The sequence below is a fragment of the Malania oleifera genome, chromosome 9 (genome assembly GCF_029873635.1).
Source record: "Malania oleifera isolate guangnan ecotype guangnan chromosome 9, ASM2987363v1, whole genome shotgun sequence".
NCBI lineage: Eukaryota > Viridiplantae > Streptophyta > Magnoliopsida > Santalales > Ximeniaceae > Malania > Malania oleifera.
Window position 1 is genome coordinate 17,670,277 of NC_080425.1, and position 21,396 is coordinate 17,691,672.

At 35.3% G+C, this 21,396-nt stretch overlaps 2 protein-coding genes across 2 annotated transcripts in view; both read left to right on the forward strand.

The window, feature by feature from the left end:
* Positions 1-657: 657 nt before the first annotated feature.
* LOC131163377 (uncharacterized) lies at positions 658-12,394 on the forward strand. Its single transcript, XM_058119972.1, has 2 exons — positions 658-1,042; positions 11,928-12,394. The coding sequence occupies exons 1-2, from the start codon at positions 658-660 to the stop codon at positions 12,392-12,394; spliced, it is 852 nt and encodes a 283-aa protein (XP_057975955.1).
* Positions 12,395-18,633: 6,239 nt separating this feature from the next.
* Positions 18,634-21,396, forward strand: part of LOC131163813 (calmodulin-binding transcription activator 2) — a 69,992-nt gene continuing 67,229 nt past the window's right edge. The window contains exon 1 of the mRNA XM_058120583.1: positions 18,634-18,810. Within this exon, the coding sequence (XP_057976566.1) occupies positions 18,771-18,810 (40 nt within the window). The 5' untranslated portion in view covers positions 18,634-18,770. The remainder of the gene's footprint in view (positions 18,811-21,396) is intronic.

The window sequence follows — 21,396 nt, forward strand, 5'->3', positions numbered from 1 at the left end:
AAGGGGCTAGACAGGCCTTGCCGAGCAATTATTATTATTATTATTATTATTATTATTATTATTATTATTATTATTATCATAGTATTTTATTATTATTACCATTACCATTCTCATTACTATTATTAATATATTATCATTATTATTTCTCTTATTATCATTATCATTATTTTAAATAATATTTTATTATTAGAGTGTTATAATTATTATTATTACTTTACTATTATTTTTCTTATTATCCTTATTATTATTATTATTTTTAAATATTACTTTATTATGACTATTATCATACTATTATTATATGATTTTCAAATCTTGTCATTATTACATTACTATTATTATTATCATTATTATTATTATATTTAGTTACCATATTCATTATTTCCATAAGAGTAAAAGTAGAAAAATAAAAGAAAAAGCAAAATAAAATCAAAAAGAAGAGTCTAGGGTTCCAAATTTTTTTATAAAGGAGGGGCGCGGGGCGCAGCGCAAGGAGGGCAGACAGCACAAACACATGGGGGGGCGCACGGAGCCATTCAAAAAAAAAAAAACTAGCTTTATTATTTTTCTCCATCTACCCAGACACCACTCTGCAGCCTCACGACCCCCGCCCCTCTTCTCCATCCCGCAGATGGCCCGCTGCCCAGCCACCATCACCGCATGAATCTTTCTCCCATATCTCAGTTCCGTCCAGTAGCCTTCGTCTTCACCAACCAGCCGCCACTTTGGACCACTCTCTTCTGCAACCCAACACCGCCCCAGGTCACCCGCAGCAAGCTGCCACGCCGCTCTCCGCCAACATCACGGCCCGCCTTTGCTACTAGCACCAGCAGCCACCGCCAGCAGCGCCTGTGGCCTCCTCCGAGCGGAGCACTCCCATCCTCATCACCGCCTCTATTCCTGACGCAGCAAGCCGCCACGCCGCTCTTCGCCAACCTCACGGCCAGCCTCTGCTCCAGCCATCACCGCTGCACAAACCCACTCCTGCTCCCGGCAAGATCCCCCAGTTCTCCGGCGGTATTCCCCCTCTGCAAGTACCTCCATTGTAAGTACCTCCCTGCCCCTCTGCTGTATATACATACACACACATACAAATATATACATATATTGATTCAGCTTGTGTTTTATTATATAAAGTTTGAGTTTTTTTCATTTTGCTTCTGCATCTGTGTGTATATCCTGCAAAACACACACTGCACACACACATAGCAACACACACACTGCACACACACACAGCACACACAGTAAAACACACACAGCACACACACGTTTTGGTTGTAAAGTTTAAATTTTGCTTGGTTATTGTTTTAGGATTTTTAATAATTAATATCCATATTTATAAATACTAATTTGTTTATCTTCATTATTGTAGGATTTTTTTTTTCTTTTTATTGCCAAGGTAAGATTTCATTTGTAATATTTAAATGTAATAATTTCTGTTGTCATATTTTTAGTGCGCAATATTCAAGTTGCATATATAATATGTATTCTTAGGTTTCGGGTTGTTATCTTGTTGTGGTTCTTATGTGTAAAATATATATATATATATATATATATTATTATTATTATTATTACTATTTTATTCATGCTTATATTGTATGTTAACTTTGTATTATATTATTAGTATTTTAGAATTTTGGTCATATTAGGATTTTTAGTAGATTAGTTGTAGTATATGTGGTATTTTAGAACTATAGTTGTATGTGTATTTAGTATTCTAGAATATTAGTCATATTAGGTATTTAACAACTTAGGATTTATAAGTAACATCATACATCTAATTTAGTATTTTAGGTAACTTTTAATATAGCATCTTGAGTAATACTATATATTTATTATTATTATGATACTTTTAGTATGTTAATATATAAGGTATTATTTATTATGGTAAGTTTTATATTTTAGGTAATATAATATATTTGGTGTTTTGGTATCATGCTATCATATTATATGTTTAGTATATATAGTGTTATAGTAATTTGTTACGTATTATAGTTTTTGTGGATATTTATTATTATTATAATCATGATTATATGTATTATGGTATGTTTGAGTATTTTTGTTTATAACGTACATATAGTATTTTAATATTATGGTATGTTCATTATCTTAGTCTATATTATATATTTTATATTCTACTATTATTGGTATGTTGGATATTTTAGCTCGTGTTATATATTTAGTCTTATAGTGTGGTGGTATGTTTAGAATCTTAGCAAATATCTTATATTTATATCTAGTATTTTGTATTGTGCTAGTTTTAGTATTTGAGCTTGTATTATATATGTTGATTAGTATGTATTGTGGTATCCTAATATTCTAGTTTATTACAAATTTTTTTATCTTTATTATTATGTTTAAATTATTATATCTATTATCCAAAACCTCCCAAACTAGTATTTTCATACTTAGGAAAACCCATAAAATTTTTAAAATTTGGGAGTGTATTTTATAAAGTTATTTTTTATTTTTAATCCCTATGATTTTAATGCTGGGGTATGAGCCTTCGGGCTTCACGTACCTTTGGTTCTGAGGGAATATGTAAATATTTATATTTTATATATATTTTTGTACTATTTATTTACTTATTTATTTATTTATTTATCCACTTTATACGTGTATTAGTAAATTTTCTAGGGGAGTAATTTTAAAAACTTACTAAATTGACTTAGGGATAATTCTAAATTAATTAGGTACCGTTCGTAAGAACGGACGCGTAGGGGGTGCTCGTACCTTCCCCTCGCATAACCGAACTCCCGAACCCAACTCTGGTAACATAGACTCATTCTGCCCCTAACGGGGTAGTAATCATGTGTTCTAACCACACTAAAAGGTTAGTGGCGACTCCGATATTAGTATTTTTTCCTTGAAAGTTAAACTTAATTTTTATTTCGCTGCTCGAGGCACGCACTCCCGGGATGTCGCGACAGCTTGGCGACTCCACTGGGAACCTTAGAAAGTCGAGTCAGTAATTAATTAGAAATTATCCCAAGTTTAAATTTAATAAATCTTTTAATTGCTTCTTATTTTGTGAATATTGTAATTTGTAAATAACCTTGATTAATTGTAAATATTTTATTTCCATAATTTACAAACAACCTTAATTAATTAAAAATATTTTGTTTCCTAATTTTTTGAATATTAATTGTAGATATTTTGTTTCCAAATATTCTGAATAAAGCATATTAATTGTAAATATTTTGAATAAGCATATTAATTATAGATATTTTGTATACTAATCGTAAATATTTTTTTTCCATATATATTTTTTTTAAGCATATTAACTAAAAATATTTTGTTTCCAAATTTTTTGAATAAACATATTAATTGCACATATTGTGTACATACCTTTTGAATAAATATATTGATTGTAAATATCTTGTTTCCATATTTTTAATAGCATGTGAATAAATGTGGGGGTAATAGGATTAGGTTAAAATTGAATTCACACACTTTCACACTCTATACCCGAGCTTTACCTGCTAAGATTAGATAGGGGTGTAATAGCGTTTGTCCCTTCGTAGCTTAAGTTTGATGGGACCCGCGAACCACCCCGCTCAGTGCGAGTTTTGTCCGGACCCCTATGGGGGAGGATGAAATTTCAAACTGGGGTCCTTCTTGTCAATAGGGATTACAGCCTACCCACACGTACTTGTCCATAGTTTGTCCTTAACTAGGATAGAGCCATGAAGAACCCTGTATATACGAACCTACCTTGGGTCGGAACAAGAGCCACATCCTTCTCCATGTATAGCATGTTGTATATATGTTGTGAGATACCTTGTATTATACCATACATTTTGCATCCATTTTAGACTTACATACTACTTAGCTAGTATTCTAAAAAAGACCAATTATGAGACCATGACCCATCCTTTAAAAAAAAATGAAGCCCTTGGCCCGAGCTTTTTAAAATATGGGTCAGCCCAACCCTTTTCAAATAACTCGGGCCCAATTCTTTAAAAACAAATCTAGGCCCGACCTTTTCCTAAGTAAAAACTTGGCCCAGGCCTGATTTTCAAAAAGGGTCAAACCCAGATTTCCAAAAATGGGTTTCGGCCCTATCACCCAAAAATTCGGGCCAACATTTTCTAAGCAATCCAAGCCCAAGTCCTTTTAAAACTAGGGCCTGATCTCATCATGAAATACATTGAAGCCCATATTTTAAAATACTTGAGGCCCAAGTGCACACTAAATTCCACAAGTCTGCATTGAACGAATCCCATGGGTTGACTAGCCTGGGTCAACCCCAACCTCATAACATAATCTAACCATTCATAAAATTTGAGGTACATGGACCATCATCAAGGAAATGAATGGTTGAGGGGGAAATTGAACTGAAATTGTCACCCATCAATGGTCGTTTTAATCTTTGAAATGTTTCATTAGTGGAATTTTTCTAGAATCCTGGCTAAGTTGTCATTTAGGTTACATCGTATGCATGCACTTCATTTCATACATAGTCATGCACGATAGGTTGCATGCACACTCATATCTTTGTTTGTATGTATAAGTACATTAGTTGCATCCATACATAAACACCTATTGCATACCCTGATCATGCATCAAAACACATTCACTCATGCAGTGCATAATTGTGCATTCATGATTCTAAAAAGGAATTTTTTGGTTTTCAGTTCGTAATCAAAGAGGTGGTTTGAGTAACATAAAGCAAAAATTGAGACCACCACGCATCAGTACAATACCAAGCGAAGAGCGAGAGAAATGAGTGAACAATTGGAAAATAGAGTCATGGGTCTAGAACAAGGACAAGAAGAGATAAATGATAAGATAAGTAAGGTTCTGGAGTTATTGATGAACAAGGGAAAGGCAGTACATGTTGATCCCGAAGTAGATGTGGACCCCGCTCATCCCCCAGAGTTCACCTCAGATCATAGACAAACATTAATTCCACCACCTGGTGTCATGGGGGGCCCAATATGCCTCCTTTCATCCCTGCTATGCCAGCACAGGGGTTCCCAGTGGTAGGAACTCCTCCATTAGTATCTTCTGATATGGGGATGAATATATCTGAGACTAAGCGTCACTATGACATATTGGTAGAGTGCTTAAAATCAATGGAAGGATCTAATACTTTCGATTCCGTTAATCCAAATGATCTTTGCTTGGTGCCAAAAGTCACCCTGCCGCCAAAGTTCAAAATGCCAGACTTTGAAAAGTTCGATGGGACCCGGTGCCCTCGAACACATTTAGTGATATACTGCCAAGCAATGGCCGCTTACTCAGCCAATGAAAAACTAATGATGCATTGTTTTCAAAGTAGTTTGACCGGGTCCGCTATCCGTTGGTACATTCAGCAAGATAAGGCTCGGGTCCGCACTTGGAAGGACTTGGCCAATGCCTTTATCACTCACTACCGCCATGTGACGGAGATGGCGCCTGATCGAATGACTCTACAAGAAATGGATAAGAAACCCACCGAAACATTCAAAGAATATACTTATAAGTAGAGAGATATGTCGATCCAGGTGGACCCCCCCAGTGAGTGACCGAGAAGCCATCTCTTTGTTTGTAAGCACATTAAAAGATCCCTACCGCACGCACCTTCGGGGAGCAACTCCCCACAATTTTATGGATATTGTGGTTGCGGGGGGAAGAATTGAAGGCGATATCAAGGCAGGCCTAGTCAAGGATAGTGGCACAGAAACTGGTTTAGGCAAAAGGTGGACTAATAAGAAGAAGGAGGAAGAGGCACAAATGATACAAGGGCAGTTTAACTGGAAGAATCAATACACCAGAGGTGGGAACCAATGGCCCAAGAGAAACTTTGGTTTTGAGCCCATGGTAAATCAAACGATGCATACAGGCACAAGGCCCCAGATTGTTCACTCTAGTCCTACGTTCACCCTGCCGAATCAGCAAGCATAAGACAAGAATGTGACCAGAAACTTCCAAAGGGTGGACCCCATTCCCATGACATATGCTGAATTATTTCCTCAGCTACGAGAAAGGGGGATGGTATCTGCAATCCCTGGGATGCCCGTTACAAACCCTCCTCCACAGTGGTATGATCCTAGGATTCGTTGTGAGTACCATGCTAACTCTCTCAGCCATACTATTGACCGATGTTGGGCTTTCAAACACAAAGTGCAATCATTAAGAGACGCGGGATGGTTAGCTTTTGATGACAAGCAACTGGGAGTCCAGGAGAATCCTTTGCCCAAACATGAGGAAGGAAGTGGTTAACATATCTGGGAGGTTCCCAAATCAATGGTTTCAGTCGTTATCCACAGAGGCTAAAGTGCTAGAATAGCGAGCTTTTGACTATTTAATCCTTTTCATTTGGTGTTCTTTTGTTTTCCCCATTGTTATTTGCCTTTTGTAATCCGTGGACGCCTATGTCTCGGAAGATTTTCTGTCTTTAATTAAATGAATTATGCATTTCGTTATCTCACTTGCATCATGATTCCAATTGCCAAATTTTGTTGCTTATGTTTCATGCGGGAATAGGGAAAATAATATTGCCAGTATTCACAAGCCGGAAAGAGCTGTTAATTTTAAAAAATTTAACCCAAGAGTCAAAAATAGAGAAGGTCATCAAATTCAAATGTTATGAAGAAGTATCTTACTTTCCAAGGAATTCAACGAAGTGGCTGCGCTGTTCTGATAATTTCCTGTCAATTCATCACTAATGTTTTGATCAAATGATGGATGACCCTCATTGGCCGACCAGTTATCCCTAAAAAGAACCCAAACAATGATTTACCCTTTGTTAACCAAGTTGAGCCTGAATGTTAAACCAAATTTTTCTTAAAAGTCAAATTACCATAAATCTAACCTAGGTTTGGGTCCCTTAGCGTTTAGCGAATCATTTGAGACAATAATCATTACCAAAAGGATGATAGGCCATTTTTCTACTACCTAAAAGAGAGTCAAAGAAAAAATCCCTTGATAACCCTTTTGAGCCTGAAAAATTCATTCCTTGATTAACTTGTTGAAGGATCACACCCCACACTGGGGCAGTTTTTAAAAGATTGGTCCCAATTGAAGTTCAAATGAAAATGAAGTCAAGATTCCTTTATGAAAGGAAAAAGGAAAGTTGCAATAAAAGAGATGGAGAATGAAAGAAAAAAAAAAAAAAAAAAGAAGAAGAAAAAGAAGAAAAAAGAAAAATAAGGGACATGATTCATATGTGATCTTTGACTAGCGAATACGTGTGATAAGATTGATAAATTTTGAGCCTTATTTAAATCTTTCTTTCTTTAACTCATATCTATAACCTACATTACGGTCCAAATGAAAGTCCTGACTAGATTGGTATACATTATTGTCTTAAATGATTTGTCAGACTCAATGTTGAGTCTGAACTACGCAATGACCTGATCCTGAAAAGGTACGTAGGTAACTTGTTTAAATAACAAGTTCGGTCAACATCTTGCAAAACGCCTCAACTCGAACTAGGGGCATAAAACATTATTTGGGGTGGTATTTTTGAGCCTTAGTTTACCTTTTATTCTGAAAGCCTACATCCCTAAGCCTACATTTCGTCCCGAGTCTTAAAGACTATCTTGAGATCAAAATATGGGTTGATGAAACTGGGGCAGTCGAAGAGAAAGACAATCATCTAGACTGGGAAATCAACGTTATACGACTCTTGAATACTGGTATGAATTTTCCCCTATGATAGTATTGAAACATGGTAAAACATTTATTTTGTGCAGATGATCTTTTGATTTAGCAAGTTGATGCCATAGTTGCATAATCATTCTTCGTTTCTTAAAAGAAAGAAAAAAAAAAAAGGAACCGTTCTTACTCTTTAGAGCGTTAAAAGAGGATGGATAGTCAAAGAATTTCAAAATCACCAGTATTTTTTATGAAAAAGATTACCTGTGGAGAAAGAGCAGCCTAACTGGGGTAAATGTTATGTCAGGTTTCAAAGATCAACTTATTCAAAAGAATCCAACAATAGAGTTAAGATCGGTGGCAGATGAATTTAACTGGGGCAAATTTCGAGTTAAGTTTTAGTGGGACCCATTCGAGTGCCTTTTTATCAGATTGGATCAATATTAGCTATAGATCCATTTAACTGGGGAAAATTTTGTGATTTTCATGTGAGCCGAGTCAATCATTTCCATGATCGGATGAATCAAGAAGATTGAGCCAAGATCAGTTACAGATCCATTTAAATGCGACAAGATCGCAAGCGCATTGGGAGAAGAGATTCATGCATTGTTATGCATTGACATACATTTCATGTATTACCCAAATTTCATGCATTGTCATGCATTTTATGCATTACCTATTTTTCATGCATTACCATGCATTTCATGCATTACCTCACATTTCATGCACTGCGATGCATTTCATGCATTACCCTTTATATCATGCATTGCCATATATTTCACACATTACCATACTTTTCATGCATCTTTACACGATTCCTTCATTGCCATGCATTTCATGTATTACCATGCATCCCATGGATTACTATACACCTCATGCGTTGCTATGCATCACCTAAATTTTATGCATTGCCATGCATTCCATGCATTACCATACATCACATGTATTGTTATGCATTTCATGCATCACCTACATTTCATACATTGTCATGCATCTATATGACATGCATTGTCCAAATTTCATAAATTGCCTAAATTTCATGTATTGCCATGTATTTCATGCATCACCTAAATTTCAGGCATTGCCATGCATTCCATGCATTACCATACATCTCATGCATTTCATGCATTACTTACATACATTGTCACGCATTGCTCTATATGACATGCATTGCTCAAATTTCAGGCGTTGCTTACATTTCATGCATTATCATCCATTGCATGCATTACCTAAATTTTATGCATTACCATACATCTTATGCATCGCTATGCATTTCATGAATTACCCTATATTTCACACATTACCACACATCTCATGCATTGTCATGCATTTCATGTATTACCATGCATCTCATGTATTGTCATACATTTCACGCATTACCATACATCTCATGCATTGTTGTTGTGCGTTTCATACATTACACAAAAAATAAAAAATAAAAAATAAAAAATATATACATATAATCACAAGTTAGTAACATGCATATCAATAGCAACGTATCACTGCATTATAAGTTAACAACATGCATACATATAGCAACATATCATTGCATTCTAGCATCACAAGCAGCAATAGAGCACCCTTCACACTTGTCTTAAGCTTTCAAATGATTATTTGACATTCTTGATGGAGAGATTCCTGTTGTGTTTAATTATGTGCTGGGGTAGCTGACCCTAAGCGCACATTGATTTACTTGAAAAACTGGGGCAAGTTGACCCCAGACACACATTGATTTATTTTGAAACTGGGGCAACAAATCCCAAAGATAAGAGGATTCATTCATTAACATTCGGACTTTACCCCAAGTGCATTTTCTAAATAGAGTAACAACTTTCCAAACTTTGCTTTCACACCTTATTACTGGTTGAGGTGGCTTGGATCATCGTATCCGCTACGGCTCGAATTCTTACATTCGAAGCAAGCCATCATTGTGTCCCATGACTAGATCATCGTATCCCTACGGCTCGGATTCCTACATTCAAAGCAAGCCATCACTGTGTTCCATGGCTGGATCATTGTATCCCTACGGCTCGGATTCTTACATTCAAAGCAAGCCATCATTGTGTCCCATGGCTAGATCATCGTATCCCTGTGGCTCGGATTCTTACATTCGAAGCAAGCCATCATTATGTCCCATGGCTGGATCATCGTATCCCTACGGCTCAAATTCTTACATTCGAAACAAGCCATCATTGTGTCCCATAGTTGGATCATCGTATCCCTACGGCTCGGATTCTTACATTCGAAGCAAGCCATCATTGTGTCCCATGGCTGGATCATCGTATCCCTACGGCTCCGATTCTTACATTCAAAACAAGCCATCATTGTGTCCCATGGCTGGATCATCGTATCCGCTACGGTTCGAATTCTTACATTCGAAGCAAGCCATTATTGTACTTAGGCGCTCGGGTTCTCAAACCCAGTGCAAGTTAGTCTCATGTACTTTGGCGCTCAGGTTCTCAAACCCAGTACAAGTTAGTCTCATGTACTTTGGTGCTCGGGTTCTCAAACCCAGTGCAAGTTAGTCTCATGTACTTTGGCGCTCGGGTTCTCAAACCCAGTGCAAGTTAGTCTCATGTACTTTGGCGCTCGGGTTCTCAAACCCAGTGCAAGTTAGTCTCAAGTACTTTGGCACTCGGGTTCTCAAAACCAGTGCAAGTTAGTCTCACGTACTTTGGCACTCGGGTTCTCAAACCCAGTGCAAGTTAGTCTCATATACTTTGGCGCTCGGGTTCTCAAACCCAGTGCAAGTTAGTCTCATGTACTTTGGCACTCGGGTTCTCAAACCCAGTGCAAGTTAGTCTCATGTATTTTGGCGCTCGGGTTCTCAAACCCAGTGCAAGTTAGTCTCATGTACTTTGGCGCTCGGGTTCTCAAACCGAGTGCAAGTTAGTTTCAAGTACATTGGTGCTTGGGTTCTCAAACCCAGTGTAAGTTAGTCTCACGTACTTTGGCGCTTGGGTTCTCAAACCCAGTGCAAGTTATTCTCATATACTTAGGCGCTCGGGTTCTCAAACCCAGTGCAAGTCATTCTCATATACTTAGGTGCTCAGGTTCTCAAACCCAGTGCAAGTCATTCTTATATACTTAGGTGCTCGGGTTCTCAAACCCAGTGCAGGTCATTCTTATATACTTTGGCGCTCAAGTGCTCAAGCCCGGTGTAAGTCATCATCATTTGCTTCAGCACTCGGGTTCTCACACCTGGTGCAAGTCATCATCATATATTTCGGCATTGGGGTTCTCAAACCTGATGCAAGTCATCCACTTCAGTTTCTTGTGACCCTTTCAAAAATATCAGTTGGATTAGCTTGTTCATTCAAGAAGTCATATTCCAGAGAATCGCGTTGAACATTCCTAGATTGCCTTGTTATCTGTGATTGGTAGAAGTGAACAGTACCTGATTGAAAAGCCATAAATAGGTGTTTGGTGGCCTGGCTAAAATAGGTGTCTTTTATCTTTGCAGACTTGTTGCTATAAAAAACGTAGGACAGTTCCTACTGTTACACTGAAACAACAAAACCTACAAAGAGAGGCAGCTGTAGACACCCTATTTTTGCCCTAGCCAAATAAAACAAAGGGTCCCCTCTTATTATTTTCATTATTATTATTATTACCTTATTTATTATTATTATTATTATTATTATTAATATTGTTATTTTTCATATATTATTATTATTATAACTATATTACTATTATTATCATTATTATTATTATTATTATTATTATTATTATTATTATTATTATTATTATTATCTTCATACATTATTATTATTGCTTTATTATTATTTCTATTAGTTTGCTATTATTATTATTATTATTATTATTATTATTATTATTATTATTATCATAGTATTTTATTATTATTTCCATTACCATTCCCATTACTATTATTAATGTATTATTATTATTATTTCTCTTATTATCATTATCATTATTTTAAATATTATTTTCTTATTAGAGTGTTATAATTATTATTATTACTTTACTATTATTTTTCTTATTATCCTTATTATTATTATTATTTTTAAATATTACTTTATTATGACTATTATCATACTATTATTATATTATTTTCAAATCTTGTCATTATTACATTACTATTATTATTATCATTATTATTATTATATTTAGTTACCATATTCATTATTTCCATAAGAGTAAAAGTAGAAAAATAAAAGAAAAAGCAAAATAAAATCAAAAAGAAGAGTCTAGGGTTCCAAATTTTTTTATAAAGGAGGGGCGCAGGGCGCAACGCAAGGGGGGCAGACAGCACAAACACATGGTGGGGCGCACGGAGCCATTCAAAAAAAAAAAACTAGCTTTATTATTTTTCTCCATCTACCCAGACACCACTCTGCGGCCTCACGACCCCCGCCCCTCTTCTCCATCCCGCAGACGGCCCGCTGCCCAGCCACCACCACCGCACGAATCTTTCTCCCATATCTCAGTTCCGTCCAGTAGCCTTCGTCTTCACCAACCAGCCGCCACTTTGGACCACTCTCTTCTGCAACCCAACACCGCCCCAGGTCACCCGCAGCAAGCCGCCACGCTGCTCTCCGCCAACCTCACGGCCCGCCTTTGCTACCAGCACCAGCAGCCACCGCCAGCAGCGCCTGTGGCCTCCTCCGAGCGGAGCACTCCCATCCTCATCACCGCCTCTATTCCTGACGCAGCAAGCCGCCACGCCGCTCTTCGCCAACCTCATGGCCAGCCTCTGCTCCAGCCATCACCGCTGCACAAACCCACTCCTGCTCCCGGCAAGATCCCCCAGTTCTCCGGCGGTATTCCCCCTCTGCAAGTACCTCCATTGTAAGTACCTCCCTGCCCCTTTGCTGTATAACATACACACACATACAAATATATACATATATTGATTCAGCTTGTGTTTTATTATATAAAGTTTGAGTTTTTTTTATTTTGCTTCTGCATCTGTGTGTATATCCTGCAAAACACACACTGCACACACACACACAAAACACACACTGCACACACACATAGCACACACAGCAACACACACACTGCACACACACACATCACACACAGTAAAACACACACAGCACACACACGTTTTGGTTGTAAAGTTTAAATTTTGCTTGGTTATTGTTTTAGGATTTTTAATAATTAATATCCATATTTATAAATACTAATTTGTTTATCTTCATTATTGTAGGATTTTTTTTTTCTTTTTATTACCAAGGTAAGATTTCATTTGTAATATTTAAATGTAATAATTTTTGTTGTCATAGTTTTAGTGCGCAATATTCAAGTTGCATATATAATATGTATTCTTAGGTTTCGGGTTGTTATCTTGTTGTGGTTCTTATGTGTAAAATATATATATATATATATATATATATATTATTATTTTATTCATGCTTATATTGTATGTTAACTTTGTATTATATTATTAGTATTTTAGAATTTTGGTCATGTTAGGATTTTTAGTAGATTAGTTGTAGTATATGTGGTATTTTAGAACTATAGTTGTATGTGTATTTAGTATTCTAGAATGTTAGTCATATTAGGTATTTAACAACTTAGGATTTATAAGTAACATCATACATCTAATTTAGTATTTTAGGTAACTTTTAATATAGCATCTTGAGTAATACTATATATTTATTATTATTATGATACTTTTAGTATGTTAATATATAAGGTATTATTTATTATGGTAAGTTTTATATTTTAGGTAATATAATATATTTGGTGTTTTGGTATCATGCTATCATATTATATGTTTAGTATATATAGTGTTATAGTAATTTGTTACATATTATAGTTTTTGTGGATATTTATTATTATTATAATCATGATTATATGTATTATGGTATGTTTGAGTATTTTTGTTTATAACGTACATATAGTATTTTAATATTATGGTATGTTCATTATCTTAGTCTATATTATATATTTTATATTCTACTATTATTGGTATGTTGGATATTTTAGCTCGTGTTATATATTTAGTCTTATAGTGTGGTGGTATGTTTAGAATCTTAGCAAATATCTTATATTTATATCTAGTATTTTGTATTGTGTTAGTTTTAGTATTTGAGCTTGTATTATATATGTTGATTAGTATGTATTGTGGTATCCTAATATTCTAATTTATTACTTTTTTTTTTATCTTTATTATTATGTTTAAATTATTATATCTATTATCCAAAACCTCCCAAATTAGTATTTTCATACTTAGGAAAACCCATAAGATTTCTAAAATTTGGGAGTGTATTTTATAAAGTTATTTTTTATTTTTAATCCCTATGATTTTAATGCTGGGGTATAAGCCTTCGGGCTTCACGTACCTTTGGTTCTGAGAGAATATGTAAATATTTATATTTTATATATATTTTTGTATTATTTATTTACTTGTTTATTTATTTATTTATCCACTTTGTATGTGTATTAGTAAATTTTCTAGGGGAGTAATTTTAAAAACTTACTAAATTGACTTAGGGATAATTCTAAATTAATTAGGTACCGTTCGTAAGAACGGACGCGTAGGGGGTGCTCGTACCTTCCCCTCGCGTAACCGAACTTTCGAGCCCAACTCTGGTAACATAGACTCATTCTGCCCTTAACGGGGTAGTAATCATGTGTTCTAACCACACTAAAAGGTTAGTGGCGACTCCGATATTAGTATTGTTTCCTTGAAAGTTAAACTTAATTTTTATTTCGCTGCCCGAGGCACGGACTCCCGTGATGTGGCGACACCTCGTACCTTTCAAAGGTTAGCATTTTGAACTTGCTGGGTAGCGGGACCTCCATCACTTCTCTGGTGAACGACGACTCCTAGGATGTTAGAGAGGTTTCCCCGTAGAAGGGGTTAGTTCTACCCTCTTTTATCATCTTCTCAATTTGGTCTATCTTTTAATCCTCTCCTCTAACTCGGTCGATCTTTACTCATTGACTCCTACACTGTTTGTGTCTTCCACCTTCTTAATGAGATCAGTTTTTTCCTCACTCTCCTTCAGTTTCTTTGCTTTCTTAGGCGAGTTGGAGCTAACCTGTTGTTGGCGGGGGAAATGCTCTTCCTGACTCTTTTTTTGCAAGAGTAGGTTGAACATATCCTCCATCTTCTTTTGGGAAGCTTCCATTCTTCTTTGGAAGGCGAGAAATTCCTCCTTGGTGGCCCTCGAACGTTCTATGGGTGTGGAGTGAATAAACTAGGTGATTCTTTTCCAGCAGCAGGGTCGGAGCTTGAGCTATGAGTGGTTGTCATTATTCGAGTGTCAGAGGTCGGGTGCAAGATGAGCACCTCTTAGAGTAAGTTCCCACAAACGGCGCCAACTTTTGCAGGATAAAAATGGCGATGACCTGTGAGGCTACTCTTCGATTTCTGATGACGTGAAAAGGCTGAAAACAAAACAAGCTTGGAGGACCCGGGGTGTACTCTGGGGAATCACTCCAATGCCTAAGTAAGGGAAATGCTTCAAAGATCTTGAATGCAACAGTAAGAGTGGGCTCATAATGACTTACCTTAGCCTCTTATCCGAGTCCCCATTTATAGTGGCTGGAGTTGACTCGAGGCTGTGATGCCATTTATTGGCGAATTATGGTGCAGGTGTGAATCGCTCTAGCTTTTAGGGAGTTGATAGCAATCTCTTGGTTTGAGCAGCACCCTCGGAGTGATGAGGGCCCTTATCGTGGCCGTGCTTTTAATGCTCCTTTATGACGGATGATATTCCTTTGAGGCTGATATGTTTGGGGTATATCAAAGTGTGAGGGAAAGTCTCACCCTATGAGCTAACTTTTGGGATTGAGAAGGCCCTGGACCGCCCAACCTAATCTTTCTTTTGTAAACTATATTTTAAACATGTGACAATATAAAGGCCAATTTAATCCCATTATATTTACTCTATTTTTAAGTTATGATTCAATAGGATTTTAAGCTATTAGAGTTGAAAATTTGAGAGAGTTTGAAAATTTTTAAGTTATCTATTTGTTTTTATTTATTTTTAAATGTAGCATTGTATATATAAAATATACAATTCTATTATTTTATGGCACAACACATGAAAACAAAACAAAAACAGGCTAATTAGGGCAACTCTACTTGGAGTCACATAAACGGTGGCTTTTGGATGTGTGCACTATCAATGGGCTATGTAATGACAAATAATGAGTCAACGTTTGGACATTCGATCTAGTGACCATAAATAGCAAGTGCGAATTCAAATTCTATATGTATGCCCTTCAAGTCCAAAATTTTCATCATAGATGTCAATACTAACTCTTAACTTCTGTCTAATTTCTCAATTTTGCTCATCTTTCTCAAAAAAGAAAAAAGAAACACCAAAATTCTGGTGCGCCATAGTTTGATATTATTGTTAGAGAGTTTTTTTAATTGTAACTATTTTCCATTTGAAGATCAATTCCTACACGGTTCGTTTGGATCAAGGATTTTGCTTAGGAAAAGGAAAGAAAAATAAAATAAGGAAGAAACTCATTTTCTATTATATTCTCCTTTTCTATTTAAATATAGTAAAAATGAAAATCTATTTTTATATGACTAAAATTTAAGGAAAACTAAATATTAAAGATATTTAAAATAAAAATTTTGTTCATGAATTTGATATATTTTTTATTTTCTCTCTTAGTTTCCTCAATAACCAAACACTCGTGTGGATTTCTTAATATTTTCTTTCCTTTCCCTAATATTTCAAGTTCTAAATGGAACAACAAGGAATTTTCCTTGTTTGCATTAGAAGAGGGAGGGATTTGACCCTCTTAGCTAATAAATTGATCAATTCACATATTGATGGCAACAAGGATCAAAGAAACAAGGATTGATTCACAAATTGATGACAAGAAGGATCAAAGAAGCAAGGATCGATTCACAGATCGATCAATATACAAATCAAGATGACAAGAAGGATCAAAGAAGCAAGGATCGATTCACAGATCGATCAATATACAAATCAAGATGGCAATAAGGATCAAAGAAGTGGCGTCTCGACCATGACCTTTGCGGCAAACTTGAAAGGCTCTGTAGATTAGAGATAAGAGTTTAAGATGAGTCGAGAGAGATGGATTATGGCCAATTGATGAGAATGTGACAGAGTTGAGAGATGGAGAGAAATAGAGAATCGCAGAACCAACCCGTCTAATTGGGAACCTATATTCCTAGTGTATTGTGATGACAAGAAGGATCAAAGAAGCAAGGATCGATTCACAGATCGATCAATATACAAATCAAGATGGCAATAAGGATCAAAGAAGTGGCGTCTCGGCCATGACCTTTGCGGCAAACTTGAAAGGCTCTGTAGATTAGAGATAAGAGTTTAAGATGAGTCGAGAGAGATGGATTATGGCCAATTGATGAGAATGTGACCGAGTTGAGAGATGGAGAGAAATAAAGAATCGCAGAACCAACCCGTCTAATTGGGAACCTATATTCCTAGTGTATTGTGTATATTATGTTCTGAACTCCTAAATGTATTTTGGGAAAGGAAAAAATATATTATAAGTTTACCTTATGAAAAATGTTTTTTATAAAATAACATCCCTACCAAGGCTAGACAATTCAAATGTCTAATGAAATCTTATATTACTATAAAAAAAAAAAAGAGGACCTGTTTGACAAAAAACTCATTAAAAATCAAAATTCCCATGGAACTGTTTTGCCTTCTATGTCCAAAGCACATTAGAACTTGAAAGAGGAGCTTCTAGATTAGTGATCAATTACAAACCCTTGAATAAAGCGTTAAGATGGATAAGATAACCCATTTCAAACAAATCATATATGTTAAAACGTGTTTGTAATGCCGAAGTATTCTCCAAATTTGACATGAAATCAGACTTCTGACAAGTCTAGATTGCTAAAGAAGACAAATATTACAGTTCCCTTTGGATAATATGAATGCATGTTATGCCTTTTGTTCTAAAAAATGCACCAAGTGAGATCCAAAATATTATGAGTGACATATTTTATCTCTATGTAGACTTCATAATTGTTTGTATTGACCGGTTAATAAAATTTTTAAATTTTAAACAACTAATTGTCTAATAACATTTAGATAAATAACAGTATAATTAAAAAAAAAAAATTTTAAAAATGAAACTATGGACCCAAAAGTACTCTTAAAATAATAATTTTATATTTGTTTAAAATTTAAAAAGCTTATTAACCAGTCATTAAGTAAACAAAAAAAAAAAAATAATAGTTAATATTTTAGGGAGCAAATCACATTTAGAAATTGTTAGTCATTAACATTCTTATCGGAAAGGTCATATCTTTTGATTTTTATAAAATAAAAATAAATAAAGCACTCTTATTAATTCTTTATTCTACAAGGCTATGTAAATATTAAATTAAAATACAATACAATCATAATTTTAATTAGAGTATTAATAAAAATACCCTTATTAATTTTTTAATCTATAAGGCTATGAAAGTATTAAGATACAATATTAGTCATAATTTTAATTAGAGTATTTGTGTCATTTGGTATCTTATATAACATTCTCTTATGCCGATGTTTATATTTTATATTTTTTTAACAAAATTTGAACTTTTTATAAATAACTTTGAATACTCAAACTTTAATATTTATATTCTAAATTATGACAATATAATAAACTCATTTTAGGCAATATTATTCACATATAATCACATGCAACACACCTAATATATTATATTGAATAGTAGTTATAAGACGTGTAATTCTAATTCAACAATATTTAAAGGAAAAATCTATTAATATTTTTAAATTTAATTAAGAAACAAAAATAAGTACATATAATTAATAAATACCTATATTAATTAAAAATACAAAAATTAAAATAAATTTCAATGTTGGAACTAACTTATAATTTTACTCAAAATATAAACATATGTATTATTTTTTGAGGAAGGAGGGATTATTTGAAAGAGAAAAGTGTCATACAGTTAAAACTTGTAATTTTTTTCACTAAAAGAGGAGGTTTTTGAGCTCAATCAACAGCCAGTTAGTTGTTTCTGCCCGTTTGTGCCAGATGTCCAGCATTCATTGGCCGACACATTTTGCAATGACTTCAGACAGTCCCCAAGCAGACTTCCATAATTCAAATCAAAGCCGTCATTTTCCTCCCATCAGAATCTCTCTCTCTTCTCATATCATCTCCTAGAGCCGACTCCGTCAGCCATCGCAGGCCTTTTCCCCGATCAGCTTTGGAATCTCTGCTCAATCTCGCATCGGTCTCTCATGGCGGAGGGCAGATCTTACGGTCCGGGTCTCCGATTAGGTGAGGTTCCCGACTATTTTTCAGCTTGTTTCCGTCAGATTGGTTTGCTGTTTCAATCTGTTTCAGCAGCCATGAAAGTTAGTAGGTTGTTTTTCTTAGTTTACAAGAAGCTCTGTTTGTTTAGTAGAAACTGTTATCTTGGGAGAATTTTACCCGTGAAAATAGGGTTTTGCAGGAAGGGAAAAATTTTTCTAGAAGCAGAATGAAGGAGGCTAGAAAATTTAACTCTTCGATGGTTCAATCAGGACAAAAGGAATTTCAATTTTTAGGGGCAAATTTTTTAGTTCGCGGCCATCCTATTAAAAAGGGAAAATTTAGAAGAAGAATGCACTTTAATTATTGACATCACGGGTAATTACTTAGAGCTTGTACCATAGGCTACATCAATTGCAAAGAAATGTTTTCAAGTGTAAACATGTGAAGGGGATGGAAGTATACTAATTGATTGATGAAGAAACAGATTTGGGACTGGTTGGGAGTGGGTTAAAATAAAGGCAGCAAAAGTTAGGGAAAATGAAGGAGAAGAGAAAAGCACCAAGAGGAAGGGTGCAAAGCAGTCTTCCAAGCCTTTTGGTTTGATAGCCATGTGCATTAATATGCTTGATGATCTTGGTAAACTCCAAGTCATGGCACCACCAAAGAAGAAGGTGGGAAAGCAAATTAAGTAGGAGAGAGTGATAGGAGGCAACAAGGTATGCGCAGTTGACCCTAATATTTAAATCTATTTGCACAGTTTCCTCTCAAAAGGTGCAAGAGTGCTAATAAAGAGAGGGCATAAGTCTTTAAAGCTGGACCCATTTAATTAAAGGCATAACCCGTTAAAAACATAAATAGCCGTTTGACAACTCAAGGTGGCACAACCAACTAGCAAATAGAGGATAGAAAATGTTCCACATACCAAAACCAGCTAAAGTAGTTGCCATTGTATATTATGAAAACTACTAAAAAGGACCAAGAATTCCCCTAAACTATGTCAATATGTTGCACGCCGCATGAAGATGGGGTTAGGTTGTCCCCAAGGTTTGGTTTCATTTTCAATACTTGCTAAAGTTCCAATAAGGCAATGTCCTCCCCATTTTGCACAATTGCACGTGGGAAAATCTGTATTGGTATTGCCTGAATGAAATTGAGCCCACCGTCTTCATTTAATCTAATCTAACTACTTTTTTCCAAAATTTCATGTGATTTTCTATGCAATCGTTTAAACCATTAGAGTTAACCTCAATTTATAACTTGTGGGGGGCGGGGGGAGGGGGGGGGGGGGTTGGGGTTGCAATCTAAAGATTAATTTGAAGTTGGGTTGGGCATTGCTAGGGGTGTATTCAAGTCGAGTTGACACAGTAAAATACTCGAACTCGACTCGATTCGACTCGACTCGGAAATGTTGAGCTCGAAACTCGACTTGAACTTGACTCGACTGTAAGTTCACAAAACTCAAACTCAATTTAATTAACTCGACTTGATTATAAATTAATATTAAATACATATATAAATATATATATATATAATGTATATATAATATTAAATATATTTATAAAATATATATTATATGATATATATATATATATATATAAACATAATAAAATTAAAAAGCTCAACTAGGCTTGAACGACTTGAGTACTATTATTGAGCTTGAACTCGATTCATTAAAATACTTGAGTAGAACTCGACTTGAACTTGAATAGAATCAAGTCGAGTCGAGTCGAGTTGAGTTAGGGGGCAAGTCGAGTCCGAGTAGCTCGCGAGTAAGCTTGACCCACTTACACCTCTAGGCGTTGCCTCAATTAAAACTTTAGGAGGAAATTTAAACAACCGCGTATCATGGGGCCAAGGTGATAACTGATAGCCCTATAATTTATTAAAGAAGATGAATGAATAAGATAAATCATATCTGTGATGGCTATATAGTAGGTTTTGACAGACGAACAATTTGAATATCATCTGTTTTAGAGGTCTTAGGTTCAAAATTTAGGATGGGGTGGATAGGAGTTTGGGATTGAAGACGAGTTACTTATGCAGTATGAGAAAAGCGGCTGAAGATTTAAATTCAAGATATTTGGGATTTTTTCTTTGAGAAATTTGGATATTCTTGGAATTTGAATTGATTTATGGCTATTTTGATCCTTTAGTTATTTTAAGAATTTTATCAATGTTAGGGTTATCTTGTAAATTTGGACTTGGCTTTTTAATCTTTAGGGTTTCTTATTTGCATTATAGTCTTGTGGATGTAGTTAGGTATCTTGAGATTAATTGAATTGGTGATTTTGCTAGATGGTCTTTTAAGCCTCTCTCTCTTTCATGTTCAACTCTATCTTTCTCTCTCCATCCTTCATCAAGATAGTTATTGTTGGGGTATGATGTAGGATTGTCATTAATGGGAATAGCACTACGAGTGTCTTTGTTCTTACTGCCCCTAGAGGTTTGACCGCAAGCTAAAGCCTCAGACCAGTCCCTTTAGAGTTGCATGGGTGAATCGACCCTCCTTTTTTCTACCTTGAGATGCTTGGCCTCTATTCCTATAGTCGCTGCCCTAAGAGTATTATGTCGTGATTTTCACCCTATGAATGTCACCCACCTTTTACCTTG